The sequence below is a fragment of the Triplophysa dalaica genome, chromosome 19, assembly GCF_015846415.1.
Source record: "Triplophysa dalaica isolate WHDGS20190420 chromosome 19, ASM1584641v1, whole genome shotgun sequence".
Classification (NCBI taxonomy): domain Eukaryota; kingdom Metazoa; phylum Chordata; class Actinopteri; order Cypriniformes; family Nemacheilidae; genus Triplophysa; species Triplophysa dalaica.
Window position 1 is genome coordinate 7,784,588 of NC_079560.1, and position 13,194 is coordinate 7,797,781.

A 13,194-nucleotide genomic window follows, 5' to 3' on the forward strand; every position below is an offset into this window, starting at 1 on the left:
TTGTTTCCTTCCGACCCCTCCCACAGCCGAGCTCTGTGAGATTACTCGCCATCTTTATGGGTTTGAGAGAGATGTCGGGTGATGGGGCCGACCTTTCTGCCCTTTCTTTTGATTAATACAGTCCTGCCACTCTCTCTTACACTGAGCTCGTGATTCTGCTGTTCCTCCGGCTTCTCAGATATGTCAGGATAAGGCCGAGCCGTGGGACTCGATCGGCACGCTGTGCCAGAGCCGCCACTCATTTGCACATAGATGAACAGAAATGGTCTCGGCGGCCACCTGCTGGGAAGAGCCGTGGATGTGAGGGGCTGAAATCAGCTCTGATTGTGGATGTAGCGAGACACGAAGATCTGTCTCAGACTGACTCGCTCGCTCGCTCATTTGCCGTGACTGAGGGAGATGAAGTGTGAGGTGGTAGCAGTTAAATGTCATTTTTGGGAGACGGAGTGGAAATGAGATGGAGGACACGGGTTGCTCACGCACGCTGTCTGCTGTCGTCATTAGATGCGTCTGATTTAAGCTTCCAACTCATTTGTGAGCCGTCAACAGTAAATATTTGCGTGGAGTACGTGTGCTGCATCTTTACTTGCCTTTGAACTTTTCCTCAACAAACTTTGCCACAAATTGAGGTCTGCCACTGGAAAAAGTCTTAAATGCAAAAAATAAAATGCGATATAATGACTTAACACACTGTCATGATGAATATTTTTCTGCAGTTCTGAATTTCTCAGTAACCTTTGGGCGCCCGTGGTAAACTTTGCAGAGAGAAATAAAGGAGAGCTTTCCCACTGTGGTGATGGTGTCCTCACGGCCGTAATGATCTGTCCTGCGGGCCCATTGATTTGAGAGTACCGTGTTTCATGAGAGAGAAAGGGACCGCAGTAAGGCTTAATAGTCTTTGACAGACCTATCATAGAGGTGATGGATTGCCAATAAGTGGGCCGTTGAAAGTAGGAGTGTGAGAGTTTGAGATTATACAGGCTGACAGGGTGATGCACATTCGACACTAGACTTTGTGTTTTATTCGCTTCCGTTATTATGAATGTTAATGCAGGGGAGAGGACACACAGGGAAGTTTAACAATGATAAACGATAAAGCAAAATAAACCTGACTGTATAATATGTGGTTAGTAGTATTATATTTGAAAAAGTTTGTTGGATATGCAAAATTTATATTTGGTGCAGAGCTGTTATTTATCCCTTTCATTTAACTCAAAATTGTGCTTCTCTGTCGCCAACTCTGTTTGAAACATGATAATGCAGGTTACAATGTGAACATATCTTTAAAGGTCTAGTGTATAAAATTAGGGGCATCTGGTGGTGAGGTCGCAAATTGCAACCAATGGTTCGCTCCACCCCTCCATTTCAAAGCACTACGGTGGCTGACACAGTCTGACATTTAGTCATTTAGCAGATGCTTTTATCCAAAGCGACTTGCTTAGAGATCAGGTAGCAATACGCGATATGTCATACTGAAGCAATAATACAATAGGTTACTTGAACTACATTTGTTTGTTTATAGTACTGTAAACAGTTGTGTATTAAAAACACCAACATGCATCCGCCCTAACAGGCCTTCATCTGGGTTGCCAGTTGTCCTACGTAAAGCCATGGTTCTGAAACGAAACCAGTAAGAAATCCACCGCTGTGAGACACTTTCTGGGCCATACGGCTCCCTGCCTGGCAGTCTAGCATCCCGTTAACCACCATCTGCATGTTTGCTTTTGTGTGCATGTTCCATGTAGGAGAGGGTTTCAGATAGGCCCAGCAATAATGATCCTGTGTGCTCATGAGTCACACGCCATAATAGCCATCCAAACCTCCTGCAGTCTACTAAGTTTATCTTCTCAGTAGGAGGAAGTTCCACATAACAACAAGCCGAGAAAAAATGGGCTGTCGGCTGTTTTTGCAGCAGAACTAATCCTAAATCAGCCTTGAAATGATCAAATTTTCATCTCATTTTTCATTGGAACCTCAAAGTTGTGCCCTCGTTCTCTGATCGGACTCATCTTGCTTTGTTTGTTATCAGGTGTTGTGATTGGTTGAGCCTGCGGACCACCATGGCTTCCATTATTCTGATTGGTGTTCACTTGTTGTATTAGATCACCCTGGATGTGCTGGCTGATATGGGACACGAGGAGCTCAAGGAGATCGGGATCAATGCGTACGGGCACAGACACAAACTTATCAAAGGCATTGAGAGGCTGCTGGGCGGTCAACAAGGTGGGTTCAGTGGTGTCTAACCCAAATCTGTTTGTAGTTGAGCAAATCATAGCGCATTAAATGATCTTAGAGCATTATTTCTTAATGGGATTTTTTACAGGTGCCAACCCATACCTGACATTCCACTGTGCAAGTCACGGCACGGTACTGATCGACCTGGCCCCGGATGATAAAGAATTTCTGTCAGTAGAAGAGGAAGTGAGTAGGCATCAATACTAAGACGTATTTCCTTTGAAAACGGAACGTGCAGCGTTGGAAATTTGTTGAGTTTAGATCGCATAGTTGTACTTGGAGTGTAAACCGAAACTAAGCTTTTAAAAGTAAAAATAAACATTACAGCTTACTGATCCAAGGCCCATTGCTACATGAGAGGATCAGCGCATATTTTAAATTTAACAAATGGTTAAACACCTAATTGCGTTCCAAAATGAGAGAACTCATGTTTTTTATTATGTTATCATGTTTTTATTGTGTTAGTTAGCTGTATTGTTTTAGTTATTATGACTTTAATAAAAAAAAAAACTGCAGTTTAATTGATATTAATTGGAATAAAAAGCATGAAATAAAAAGCATGACTTTTTAATTTTTTTTAAAAACAAAGTTATCTCATATTGGAACCAAACTCTTCAAATATATTTGCATTATTTTTGTGTCTTCAAATCATAGCTTTTGCAAAATGATTATCTTAAGTACCATAAATATTAAATACTAGAAAATAAATGCCTCATATTTTGATGGTTTATTATGCAAATATTGTCATCAAATATCAGACAGCAGTTCTGGCCCTAGTGTTTAACATGACACTTTTGTTTTCCAGCTGCAAAGTACGATCAGAGAGCACAGGGATGGTGGTAATGCTGGAGGGGTTTTCAGCAGGTACAACATCCTAAAAGTGAGTGTTTTTTACACATTCCCATCTTTACATTTGTACTGATAATATTTTCAATTTTTAAATGAATACAGTTATTAGTGTTGCTTAAGTGTCCAAACTGTCCTTTCAGATTCAAAAGGTGGTGAACAAGAAATTAAGGGAAAGATACACACACAGACAGAAGGAGATCGCAGACGAGAACCACAACCACCACAACGAGCGCATGCTCTTTCACGGTACTGTCATAAGATAAATGACCTGACATGAGTGCTATCTGTGAAAGTTGAAACTACAGTGAAACATTTTTTAACAGTTAGATTCGAAAGCTTTTTTATGCACTCGAGTCCGAGTTTAACCGGTTTTTACATTATCATTTTATTTTCCTCTCTTATATACAGGGTCACCATTCATCAATGCCATCATCCACAAAGGCTTTGATGAGAGGCACGCTTATATAGGGGGAATGTTCGGGGCTGGGATCTACTTTGCAGAGAATTCCTCAAAAAGCAACCAGTATGTCTACGGCATCGGAGGAGGGACGGGTTGCCCGGCACATAAAGACCGGTCCTGTTATATCTGTCACAGGTATATTTAACATCTGATTTTACCTTTTAAATATTTTTGGGTGTGCTGTATTGTCTTTGTCTGTGGGCTTGGACTTGCACTGACATCTAGTGGCGAGGGTGCAGCGTCACACATAACCTTCATTTATTCATTAAATTTATTTAGCATAACAGGGGGGTCTGCAAGTCATGTGAACATAATATGTAGGTCATTATAAGGCAAACTTCCCCTTGGGAAATAAAACGACTATTGTTAGGCCACATAAGACTGGAGACTTCCTATTGTGTTACCATGCATCATTACAAACAAAATATACATTTTATGTGTAATTTTCATATAATGAGGGAAAATGGCTTTATAAATTGTCTCTTATAGGATAAAATTGCACATACTCTGTATGACCATCTGATGGCGCTGTGTGTCCTATAATGTGCCTTGTGTTGTGTTGTGTTTGCAGGCAGATGTTGTTCTGTCGGGTGACTCTGGGTAAATCCTTCTTGCAGTTCAGTGCCATGAAAATGGCCCACGCCCCTCCGGGTCACCATTCCGTCATCGGTCGACCAAGCGTCAATGGCTTAGCCTATGCTGAATATGTCATCTACAGAGGGGAACAGGTGAGAGAGCTCGTAGATATTTCACTACAAAATAACATGTAGTTGAAACCCAGGAGCTGCAGTTTCATTTGATTTTATTTGTATAAACTACTGAAATCTTCTGCATTGTTAACCCTTATTGTAAATAGATATTTTATTAATATTCAACTTTGTGTGTTTTTGCAGGCCTACCCAGAGTACCTCATCACATACCAGATCATCAAGCCAGAAAGCACACCTCCATCCCCAGCAGCAGAGCAGCAGAAATCCTAAACATCAGCAGGGCCCATGAAGACCACTCAGACTGTTTCCTAAACATTTCATACACACGCTTCAGACATCTGCCCACTTCCTCTGCCCTGTCAGGATAAAAGGATTCATACTTACCCATAATCCTCTGGGCTGCCTCATTTATTTGACGTTTCTTTTCTCATGAGTGTTTACAAGAAAGAGTTGCCTTGGTCAGCTGTGATCTGACTCTCTGTAGTCTTTGTCAAGTCAGGATATCAGTCCCACACTGTTTCAGGGCTAACAGGAAGGAGTGAAATTTTTCTTTTGAGCTTTGTGACAGACAACAAGTGACCTCTTTCCCATTATTATATTCAATTTAACACTGTTTAACAAGCATTACGAATTATTATGCTTCCTTTATTTGAAATTGTTTCACAATTACTGTGATTTGTTTTTTTATAATTTTCCACAATGTAAGTCACACTAAGAAAATGGACCACGTCTCGGCTATACTTCAAAGGGACCCGATATCTTATTCACGGCTCTTTTCTCGTAATTTTCCTTCGTGCATTGTTACATTAAAAGGCTTGGAGGGTTTTTGAAAGCAAAAAGATTGTTCATTCGGAGACCAGAACTGAAAGGCCTTTGACAGCAAAATAGCAAAAACGTACAGGCTCGGTACTCATGTTTTTACATTTCTTTGCACAGGAATACTGTTCAGAATGTTTCATTTAGTTGCCATAGCCCGATCCGAAAATCATTTTTAAGATATTGCACTTTTAAGCAGGACTTAAGTTATTCAAAATCATTTTAAAATGATGTAGGAAAACATGTCCAGTAATGTACAGGTTGTGTAATGGACAATGCCTTTGTATAGCTTTTAATGTTGTTTACTGATGCAGAGTGGATTTAATAGTACTGTAAAGGAAGTGGGAATTATTTCTTTCAGATCTTTCCTTCTATATTTTCGGATAATCCTCGACTAAGTGACTTTGGCCTCACTATGTTTTAGACCACAACCACCAGAATTCCTAAATCTTCTTCATTCCAGTACAGTTGCTCTCGTGCCAGAGAAACGCCTTTTTCTGAGGAGCTCTGGAACATTTTTCCTCTTACACACTTCTGATATATCAGCATATTCACATTCATGTTACAGAATGATATGAAGGACATGTTGTTTGGACGTGGCTCTACCTCTGGAAGTCTCTGCTCTTGAGGAGTTCATTAGACTTTCATAACATTGGCTGGTTGGATTGACTTTGCTCAGGTGGGGTTTGTGGTTCTGTATCTGCTTTACTTCGGGCCATCTGTGTTCAAACCAGATTGAGAGACTCGGACATTTTCTCCTCTCAGTATGAGCGAAGACCTCAACTGCACAGGAGAGAAACTTTCATTTCCAACACGATTTCTCAGTTTTTGGAGTTTTTACTTTTCATTTTCCTATGAACTTTGAACTGATCTAAAACAGCTTTACCAGAGAGATCTGTGGACTAATCTAACACTCCACTCCAATGTAACACAGTCTTAATAAAGTACATGTCATAAATACTGTCTACTGTCTCTTCTTCACACTAGCTGATGTATTTTTATAGTTTCTATTCATTCTTTCTTTTTTAAATTTCAGTTGCATCTTTGGCGAGATGTAATTCTGCTTTACTCTTAGAACAGGTTTAACAAGTCATTTATAAAAATGATTGTTTATAAATATTTTGTTTTATAAATAAATGAGGTGAATTTGATTCACATGTTCAACATTAGGCAGGTCAATCGAGATTCAAATTTAGTTTTAGGCCGTGTTTAGTGGGAAAATTGGTTATTTCATTTCTTTTTCAACCACGTTTCCACGATTTATCGTTGGGTTAGTCAGACGCACACGCCTGGCCTGAAGTTCTTCCTGTCTGTGTTTGTTTATAATAGCAATTTATTTTGCTTTGACTATTTTACTGTATATTAATGCTAATAAATTACATAAAAACTACTCAACCGTTATTAATTCTTTGGGAAGGTGCCGCAATAAAGTTTGTTGTTGCCGTTGAAACCGTCTAAGCCAGTGGTTCTCAACAGGGTAGGCCGCAGCTGGTAACCAAGGGGCCATCAAGATGAGCAATTTTTAAAATCTTACAAAATTACCAATGCAATGTGTCAAAAACTAAAAACAATTCTTATTATTTGGCTATTTTTAAGTCAATTAATGTTTTCCAGGTAATATTAAGCTCTTATATTAAATATTAATTTTGAGGTTTTGTGAGTAGGAAGGGGCCTTTGGATATTGTTGAATACAATAAGCGGCCTTGGAGTCAAAAAGGTTGAGAACCCCTGGTATAGCCTATGTTACATTTTACAAATGGCTTATTCAATACCAACGTACACGCTAGGGGGCACTGTTGCTCTGTAAAAAATCCTCTATAGAGTCTGTTAAATTGATCCTGCCGCTATGAGTCAAGCACAATCTTAATTCTCTTTCCCTCCACAAAAGAAGCCATTTCTTGCTTATCTTTCTTTCAAATAATGAGATGGTTTATGTGCCATTAATCCCCCAGAATAATTGCCCTATTACTTACAACCCCATCGCTGCGAAGCAAAAAGCTATTTAATATTAAAGCACACACCAGGCTTTCATCAAAGAACACTTTTAAATTTAACAATGACAATCATGAGATAAATTAAATTTACATATAATACAACAGAACAGGGAGGAGTTAGAAAATCATAACCCTCTGAATGACATGAGCCATTGGACAATAACGTTTCACAAGTACAGTAGAAAGTATTGCATTCAAGAGTGATTGTTGACAAGTCATGTCATAGGCCTATCCAAAAAACTAAGACTGAACGATGGAAACATTTACATCTCAGTCACAACTTCATCTCCAGTGAGGTGCAAAAGAAACCTCAAATCACATAAAAGTGCTCTATAAAAGGTGTCCATTGTCTTATAAAAACAAAGAAACGGGGCTCACGTACACATTGTAAATATTCAAGCAAAAGCCATCTACAGTATCGACTCCTCATGGCAAGAATATTTCGTTACAGAGCAGTTCCCAATGATATTATCAATAGAGGATACTAAAACTCAAATTGACTTGGTGTTTCAATCGACCAAACTTCCAGTGTATAAAATTTCAGTGTATGAGCCCTTTATGGTAATCTGGGCATTTTGATAACTGAATCATGTCAGATCAAAACAGTAGTTACAGTGGTCACAAGTGGTGCCTTTCTCAAGACCTCAGAGCATCACCCTAATACATAAATAATCTATAAATGACAACATTCTAAGTGGAAGATCACCACAGTCATTATTGGTAAGGCATACAGCAGAAATAATGAATGAGATCTCGGTACAAATTGGCAAAACGTCAAAATCAGAATTTTTAAGTCACCATCATACAACGTAACAAACCGTACAGTGCTTTGGTGGCGACAGGGATGAAGGAAAATTGTGTTATTGCTCTAATTTGTGAGAGGAACAGAACGGACTTTGTATTGCAGATCGAAACATTTTGTCCCAAAGATCGGTCCGCCTTGTGGTTTTTTTTCTAAAGGAACATGATGGAGATGACACGAGCATTCAAAAACATCTGTAAAATGTCCTGTACCTTCTTTGTACAAGGCACTGACAAACGCAACCCGAACTGATTGAAAAGACATTTTTCTGCTACAAAAGCGAACCTCTGAGCTCTCTATCGAAGAACTTCAGTCATTCCTCTCAAGGCCAGACGAGGGTGAGAGAAAGAGAGAGAGGCAGGAAGAAAGTGACACAGTACATGGGAAGTCAAGACAAAGTGTGAAGCCAGTCACAGAGCAGACTCTTGGAAGTAAACCACAGGAAATGAAGGAGATGAACTGTCCTCACAGGATATTAGGATTTCATTCGTGGGTTTGTTTGATGTTAGATGAAGTCACCGGCGACATGAACGGCCCCCGGCTTGCGTTTGTCAAATAAAGTTTGCATGATTGTACCAAATGAAAGAAGCCAACAATCCCTCAAAATTCTTCTGGTAGACAAGGTCTCAACACACCCCTCCTGTTGTGCAAGTGTAGTCTTTGGAGGAACCTTCTCAGGAAGGGGCGGGGCCAAGTATCAGCAGCTCGGCGAGGTTGTGATTGGACTCTGTAGGAACGTAAGACTGCTGGGCTGGGAGTGCGTCACTACCGACACAGGGAAGCTGAAGATGAAGGGTGACGTGGGGGTGGAGGAAGACTTGGGGCCGAGGGTGGCGGAAGGACTGGCGGCTTCTACAGAACAGGAAGTGGCCAGCACCTGAGACTCAAACTGCAGCAGCTGACCCATGAAACTAAAGTTTGGAGAGATGATGCTACGTCTTTGTTTAACGAACTCGAAGGCCTCTTCCAGACGCACCCGCTTCTTCTTCATCAGGTAGGCCAGGCAGATAGTGGCCGACCGCGAGATGCCGGCCTGACAGTGCACCAGGACGCGCCCGTTGGAATCCTTGACGGAGTCTGAGGAGAGAGCAGAGAGTTTGTTAAGTGTGAAGCACAGACATGAGTCATCTTCACTGCATACACAGGAGGTTGTAGAGATTCACTGTCAATAACTGTTCGTATATATATATAAAAAAATCAATCAATGAAAAAAATACTTAACCACAGCCAACTAAACTACTCTGAAATTAAATAAATAAATCCATTAATAATACTATTTTGAATAAAAAATTCTAACAGAAGTATTATACAAAAATTATACATATATAAATATATGCATTTCCATCAATGTTAAAAATGAGTTATACCCCTATACCCAACAATTAATCAATTATATTTGTATAATAATATAGAACAATGTGATTAAATACATACATCTATCAAATATATTCATAAAAAATATTAATAAAATGGTAAATTTGCATAGTCAATGTTAAAAATGACAGCTGTATGAACAACTGCAGTCAACTAAAAATAATCTGAAATTGAATAAGTGAATAAATAAAACATTTCCTATATATTAACACTGTATCCATAAAAAAATCAGTTTCATACAGCGAGCAACTGGTTTTACTACTCAAAAAAGCAAAGTGACTCATAGCAAAGACAACCATATACAACATCTGTGTTTTACGACAATAAATCGCCTTATAATTAAAATATCTCAATTCTAGAAATAAACAGAAGACTGAGAAATAGCACATTCAAACAGACGACAGACGCTCTGTGATGCCGAAATGGTCTGGGGTGGATTTCACACCATTAAAACCTGTAAATACACACACCCCCTGCCACTACAAGCCGCTAATTAACAAAGAAGCGAGATATTCACGATACAAAGAGAGCAGTCCAGGTAAATCACAACACTAGCCGGATTACAGCTTGCTCTCCACATACATGCCTTTATAGAGTCGTGCACATGCAGATCTAAGGTAACTCCGGTATCAAGGCACCCCTGAATGGAGGATGAGTCAGACTGAAGTCCCTAAGCTCTGCACTCTGACGCATACATACAAGCACATACACACACACCTAGGATGGTGCGATCAAATGCGGTAAGCCTACTTAGGGGCCTTGCTTTAGCGCAGAGGATGCTGAGCTGAAATTGGATATACAGGCTCCCCATCCCCCGCGTACAGTCATTGAGACCCTTCTGAGGAAGACCCACCCAAACCTCAAACAGAAGCATACATCCTGGATTTAAACCTATTTCATTTGTGCAGCTCTAACAGCTCTAAAACGTGTGATACGTATATTTTTGAGAGGTGTAAATGATCAAGCTAACATCACTATAGAAACGACTAATGGTTGTGAAATGATTGATACTGCAGCCCAGCATCTCAACGTTTTAACCGATGATGAATTGCAGGTCATTTGCAGTTGAAAAGAAGCAATAACAATCCAGACTAATTTACACTACACTACAAATGCCTAATGGCTGTGATCCTTCATTCAATCCACATTCACTGAGAAAATCAAACAAACACAGAAAAACAAAGATCATACCTATGAATTCAATTGCTTCGGTGAACCAGGAGCTGATTTCCTCCTTATGGTTGTCTTCTACTGGGATGCACTTGTACTGGTACGCTCCTTCAAAATGGTTGGGACAGTTCGAAGATACATTGAGTAGAGCTGAAATGCCCATACCATCTAACATGTCCTTTTTAGATGCGTGGAATGCACTGCCAAGAAACAGAAAGGGGAGGATTTCCACAGGGCCACCCTATAATAAAAAACAAGCAGATCCGTCATTGATTTTATAATCTCTATATATTTATTTAATACAGTTAAATAATTATTATACATTTATTTACTTTATTTAATTATTATTATACATTTATATACTCTATACATTTATTTAAAAAATACATTTATATAGATATATTTGGTAGCCAAAACAACTAGGATCTAGTACATTCACGATTCACTGGGAATCAAACGCACAACCTTTGTCGTGCTTACGCTGCGCTCACGTGTTCTCGGAAATTCGATAATTCCCACTTCAACCCGGACGAAACGTCTGGATTTTGTAAAGTTAGAAGCATTTAGTAACATTAAAATATAAATGTTACAATTGATTTAGCAGTAAAACCTTACAAGTATCTGCAAAAATTAAAAGGGCAACGTTCCATAAATTATTTCCGAGTTGAAGTGGGAATTTTCGAATAACCGAGAACACTTAGGCAGCATTATGAATGCCCATTAAGCCACAGGAACAAACTACGTAGGCCTACATTTTAATTTAAAATTAAAGCATACATTTTAAATATTTTACTGACTAGTAGATTTTCTTAAATAATAAAAAAGTATTCGTCCAAATACAAAATGTCAGTCATGTTAAACTGACAGTCTACAACATCAGGTCACATACACTCTTGTTTGCTGTTCAAAGGTCACGTTACTAACGTCCAGTTTTATTTATTCGGCAAACGCGCATCGATTAGGCACGATGTTATATAGGCGGCCTGCATAACAAGTGTAGCGACAGGAACTGATCGATGTGGGAATCAACACTAAAGCGAGTGTCTGACACAGTATCGCAGAGAGGAAGGCATCTAATACTGCAACATCAGCCGGAAAGACAGCAGCGGATGACAGCGGTCAACAGGACGTTTAATGTTACACAATGCTGCCCATTAGCTGACCTCAAAGCATCCGCCGGTAATGTAGTTCGTAATGTAGTTACCTGGTCGTGCTGTGGAGTCGCGCAGGAGGTGCAGCTGGCCCCCACGGTCGATGGAGGGGTGGAGACGGGTAATGTTTTGGTTTTCAAACAGTAATCGGGATACTGTGTGGAAAATCGGTCGTAGCCTCCTGTGAACGAAAGAATACGTGTGTGTGATTAATACATTTGTTAAAAAACTGAAGGTTTAAAGGTCCTCGGTTCTCATCAGTATAGTGGGATTGGGGTTGTATTGATTTATTTAGGCCACAGCTTAACGTTGCATGTAGATTCATTTTGAGATGTAGCCTACATATATATATATATATATATATATATATATATATATACATATTTTATTTTAAGGTAAACTAGTAATCACACAGTTCAACCATAGGCTTTTACAATGTGGGGGTAGGTTCAATTTGTCAAGACACTACACTTTGACTTAAAACATTTTTTCTTGCTTTCATGAATTCTCATTATTGTTCATAATTGTAAAATCTTACAAGCCTCAGATAAGGGGTTTAAATTGAGAACACACGTATTATACATTTTATGATTCTCGTTAGCATAAAGGAAACCAAACACAGACGCACTGACCATATGAAATCCTGCTTTTTAACACAATATAAATCAGGGCCTCCGAACGCAATAATATATAGGGGGGAAACAGGCATAATACTGATTTTGATGAAAAAATGTCTAGAAATTGGAACAGATAAAATCAGAAATTGCACACACATGGTAATCTTCATCATATCACTATCATTGAGCCAACTTGATGCTTCGCATTAATCCATACAGTATCACATTAAATAGCGTTGTGTAGTGTAGATCCTTTACCTTTCAGCAGAAAGATGTCCGTCCTAAATATGTCCCTACACAATGCGTTATGCACAAGAGTGATGGTGCTGTCGTCTTTGATATTGTTTGTGTCTGACGTCCGCTCGTCGTACAAGATCACGGCGGAATACAAGCCTGCTTTCAGACGGGCTCTGACTTCATCGTCACCGGACAGGATTTGGTCCAAACTCACGGAGCCTTTCGCTCGCCTCCGAACTATGGTGTTACAGCGGATATTTACAGCACCACGAATATGAGCGGCGCTGAATGCCAGAAACGACCTGCAGTCCAATACCAGACATTTCGCACTGTCGTCCTTCATCAACCTTTTCAAAACACCGCAATCCATCTCACAAAGTTCGTCCATCGTGACCATTTTCCTCTTGCGATGGGGACCGGTCACGGCCGAATGTCGCTTTGTCTTATGCGAACACAGATAAAACGTCAGATCCAGCGCTGCCTGTGCGGGGTGTTACGTTGTGTCCTCCTGAGAGCATTACTACCACAGGCAGTTATCTCTCCGTTTATGAATGGGCTTCAGACGCACGCTCCATATAAGGAGCGTTGCGTCACAATGGAGATGACGTCTTCTACGAGATCCATTCATTAACCGCTCGCTGTTGAAGCTTCATTCATAAAACAGTCAGCGATCGATAGTGACCGCCGTCACGTTAAAATCACGATTCGGCAATCAGTTTTGTCCTGGAACCCATGCAGTTTGGGTAAAACAAAGGGAACGTAATTATTTGGTTCTTTAA

The 13,194-nt window shown here is 39.8% G+C and overlaps 2 protein-coding genes across 5 annotated transcripts in view; one reads left to right on the forward strand and one right to left on the reverse strand.

The window, feature by feature from the left end:
* Nucleotides 1–6,028, forward strand: part of tnksa (tankyrase, TRF1-interacting ankyrin-related ADP-ribose polymerase a) — a 79,220-nt gene extending 73,192 nt beyond the window's left edge. For all 4 annotated transcript variants that reach the window (XM_056731124.1, XM_056731125.1, XM_056731126.1 and 1 more), the window contains 7 exons: nucleotides 2,103–2,223; nucleotides 2,324–2,421; nucleotides 3,041–3,115; nucleotides 3,225–3,330; nucleotides 3,493–3,679; nucleotides 4,116–4,272; nucleotides 4,438–6,028. In XM_056731124.1, coding sequence (XP_056587102.1) covers nucleotides 2,103–2,223; nucleotides 2,324–2,421; nucleotides 3,041–3,115; nucleotides 3,225–3,330; nucleotides 3,493–3,679; nucleotides 4,116–4,272; nucleotides 4,438–4,524 — 831 coding nt within the window. In that variant the 3' untranslated portion in view covers nucleotides 4,525–6,028. The remainder of the gene's footprint in view (nucleotides 1–2,102; nucleotides 2,224–2,323; nucleotides 2,422–3,040; nucleotides 3,116–3,224; nucleotides 3,331–3,492; nucleotides 3,680–4,115; nucleotides 4,273–4,437) is intronic.
* Nucleotides 6,029–7,054: 1,026 nt separating this feature from the next.
* On the reverse strand, nucleotides 7,055–12,936 carry dusp4 (dual specificity phosphatase 4). The gene is made up of 4 exons (XM_056731148.1): nucleotides 12,437–12,936; nucleotides 11,615–11,742; nucleotides 10,432–10,651; nucleotides 7,055–8,943 (listed from the first exon to the last, which is right to left on the reverse strand). Exons 1-4 carry the CDS (start codon nucleotides 12,810–12,812, stop codon nucleotides 8,564–8,566), a joined length of 1,104 nt encoding a protein of 367 aa, XP_056587126.1. The 5' UTR covers nucleotides 12,813–12,936; the 3' UTR covers nucleotides 7,055–8,563.
* Nucleotides 12,937–13,194: the final 258 nt, after the last annotated feature.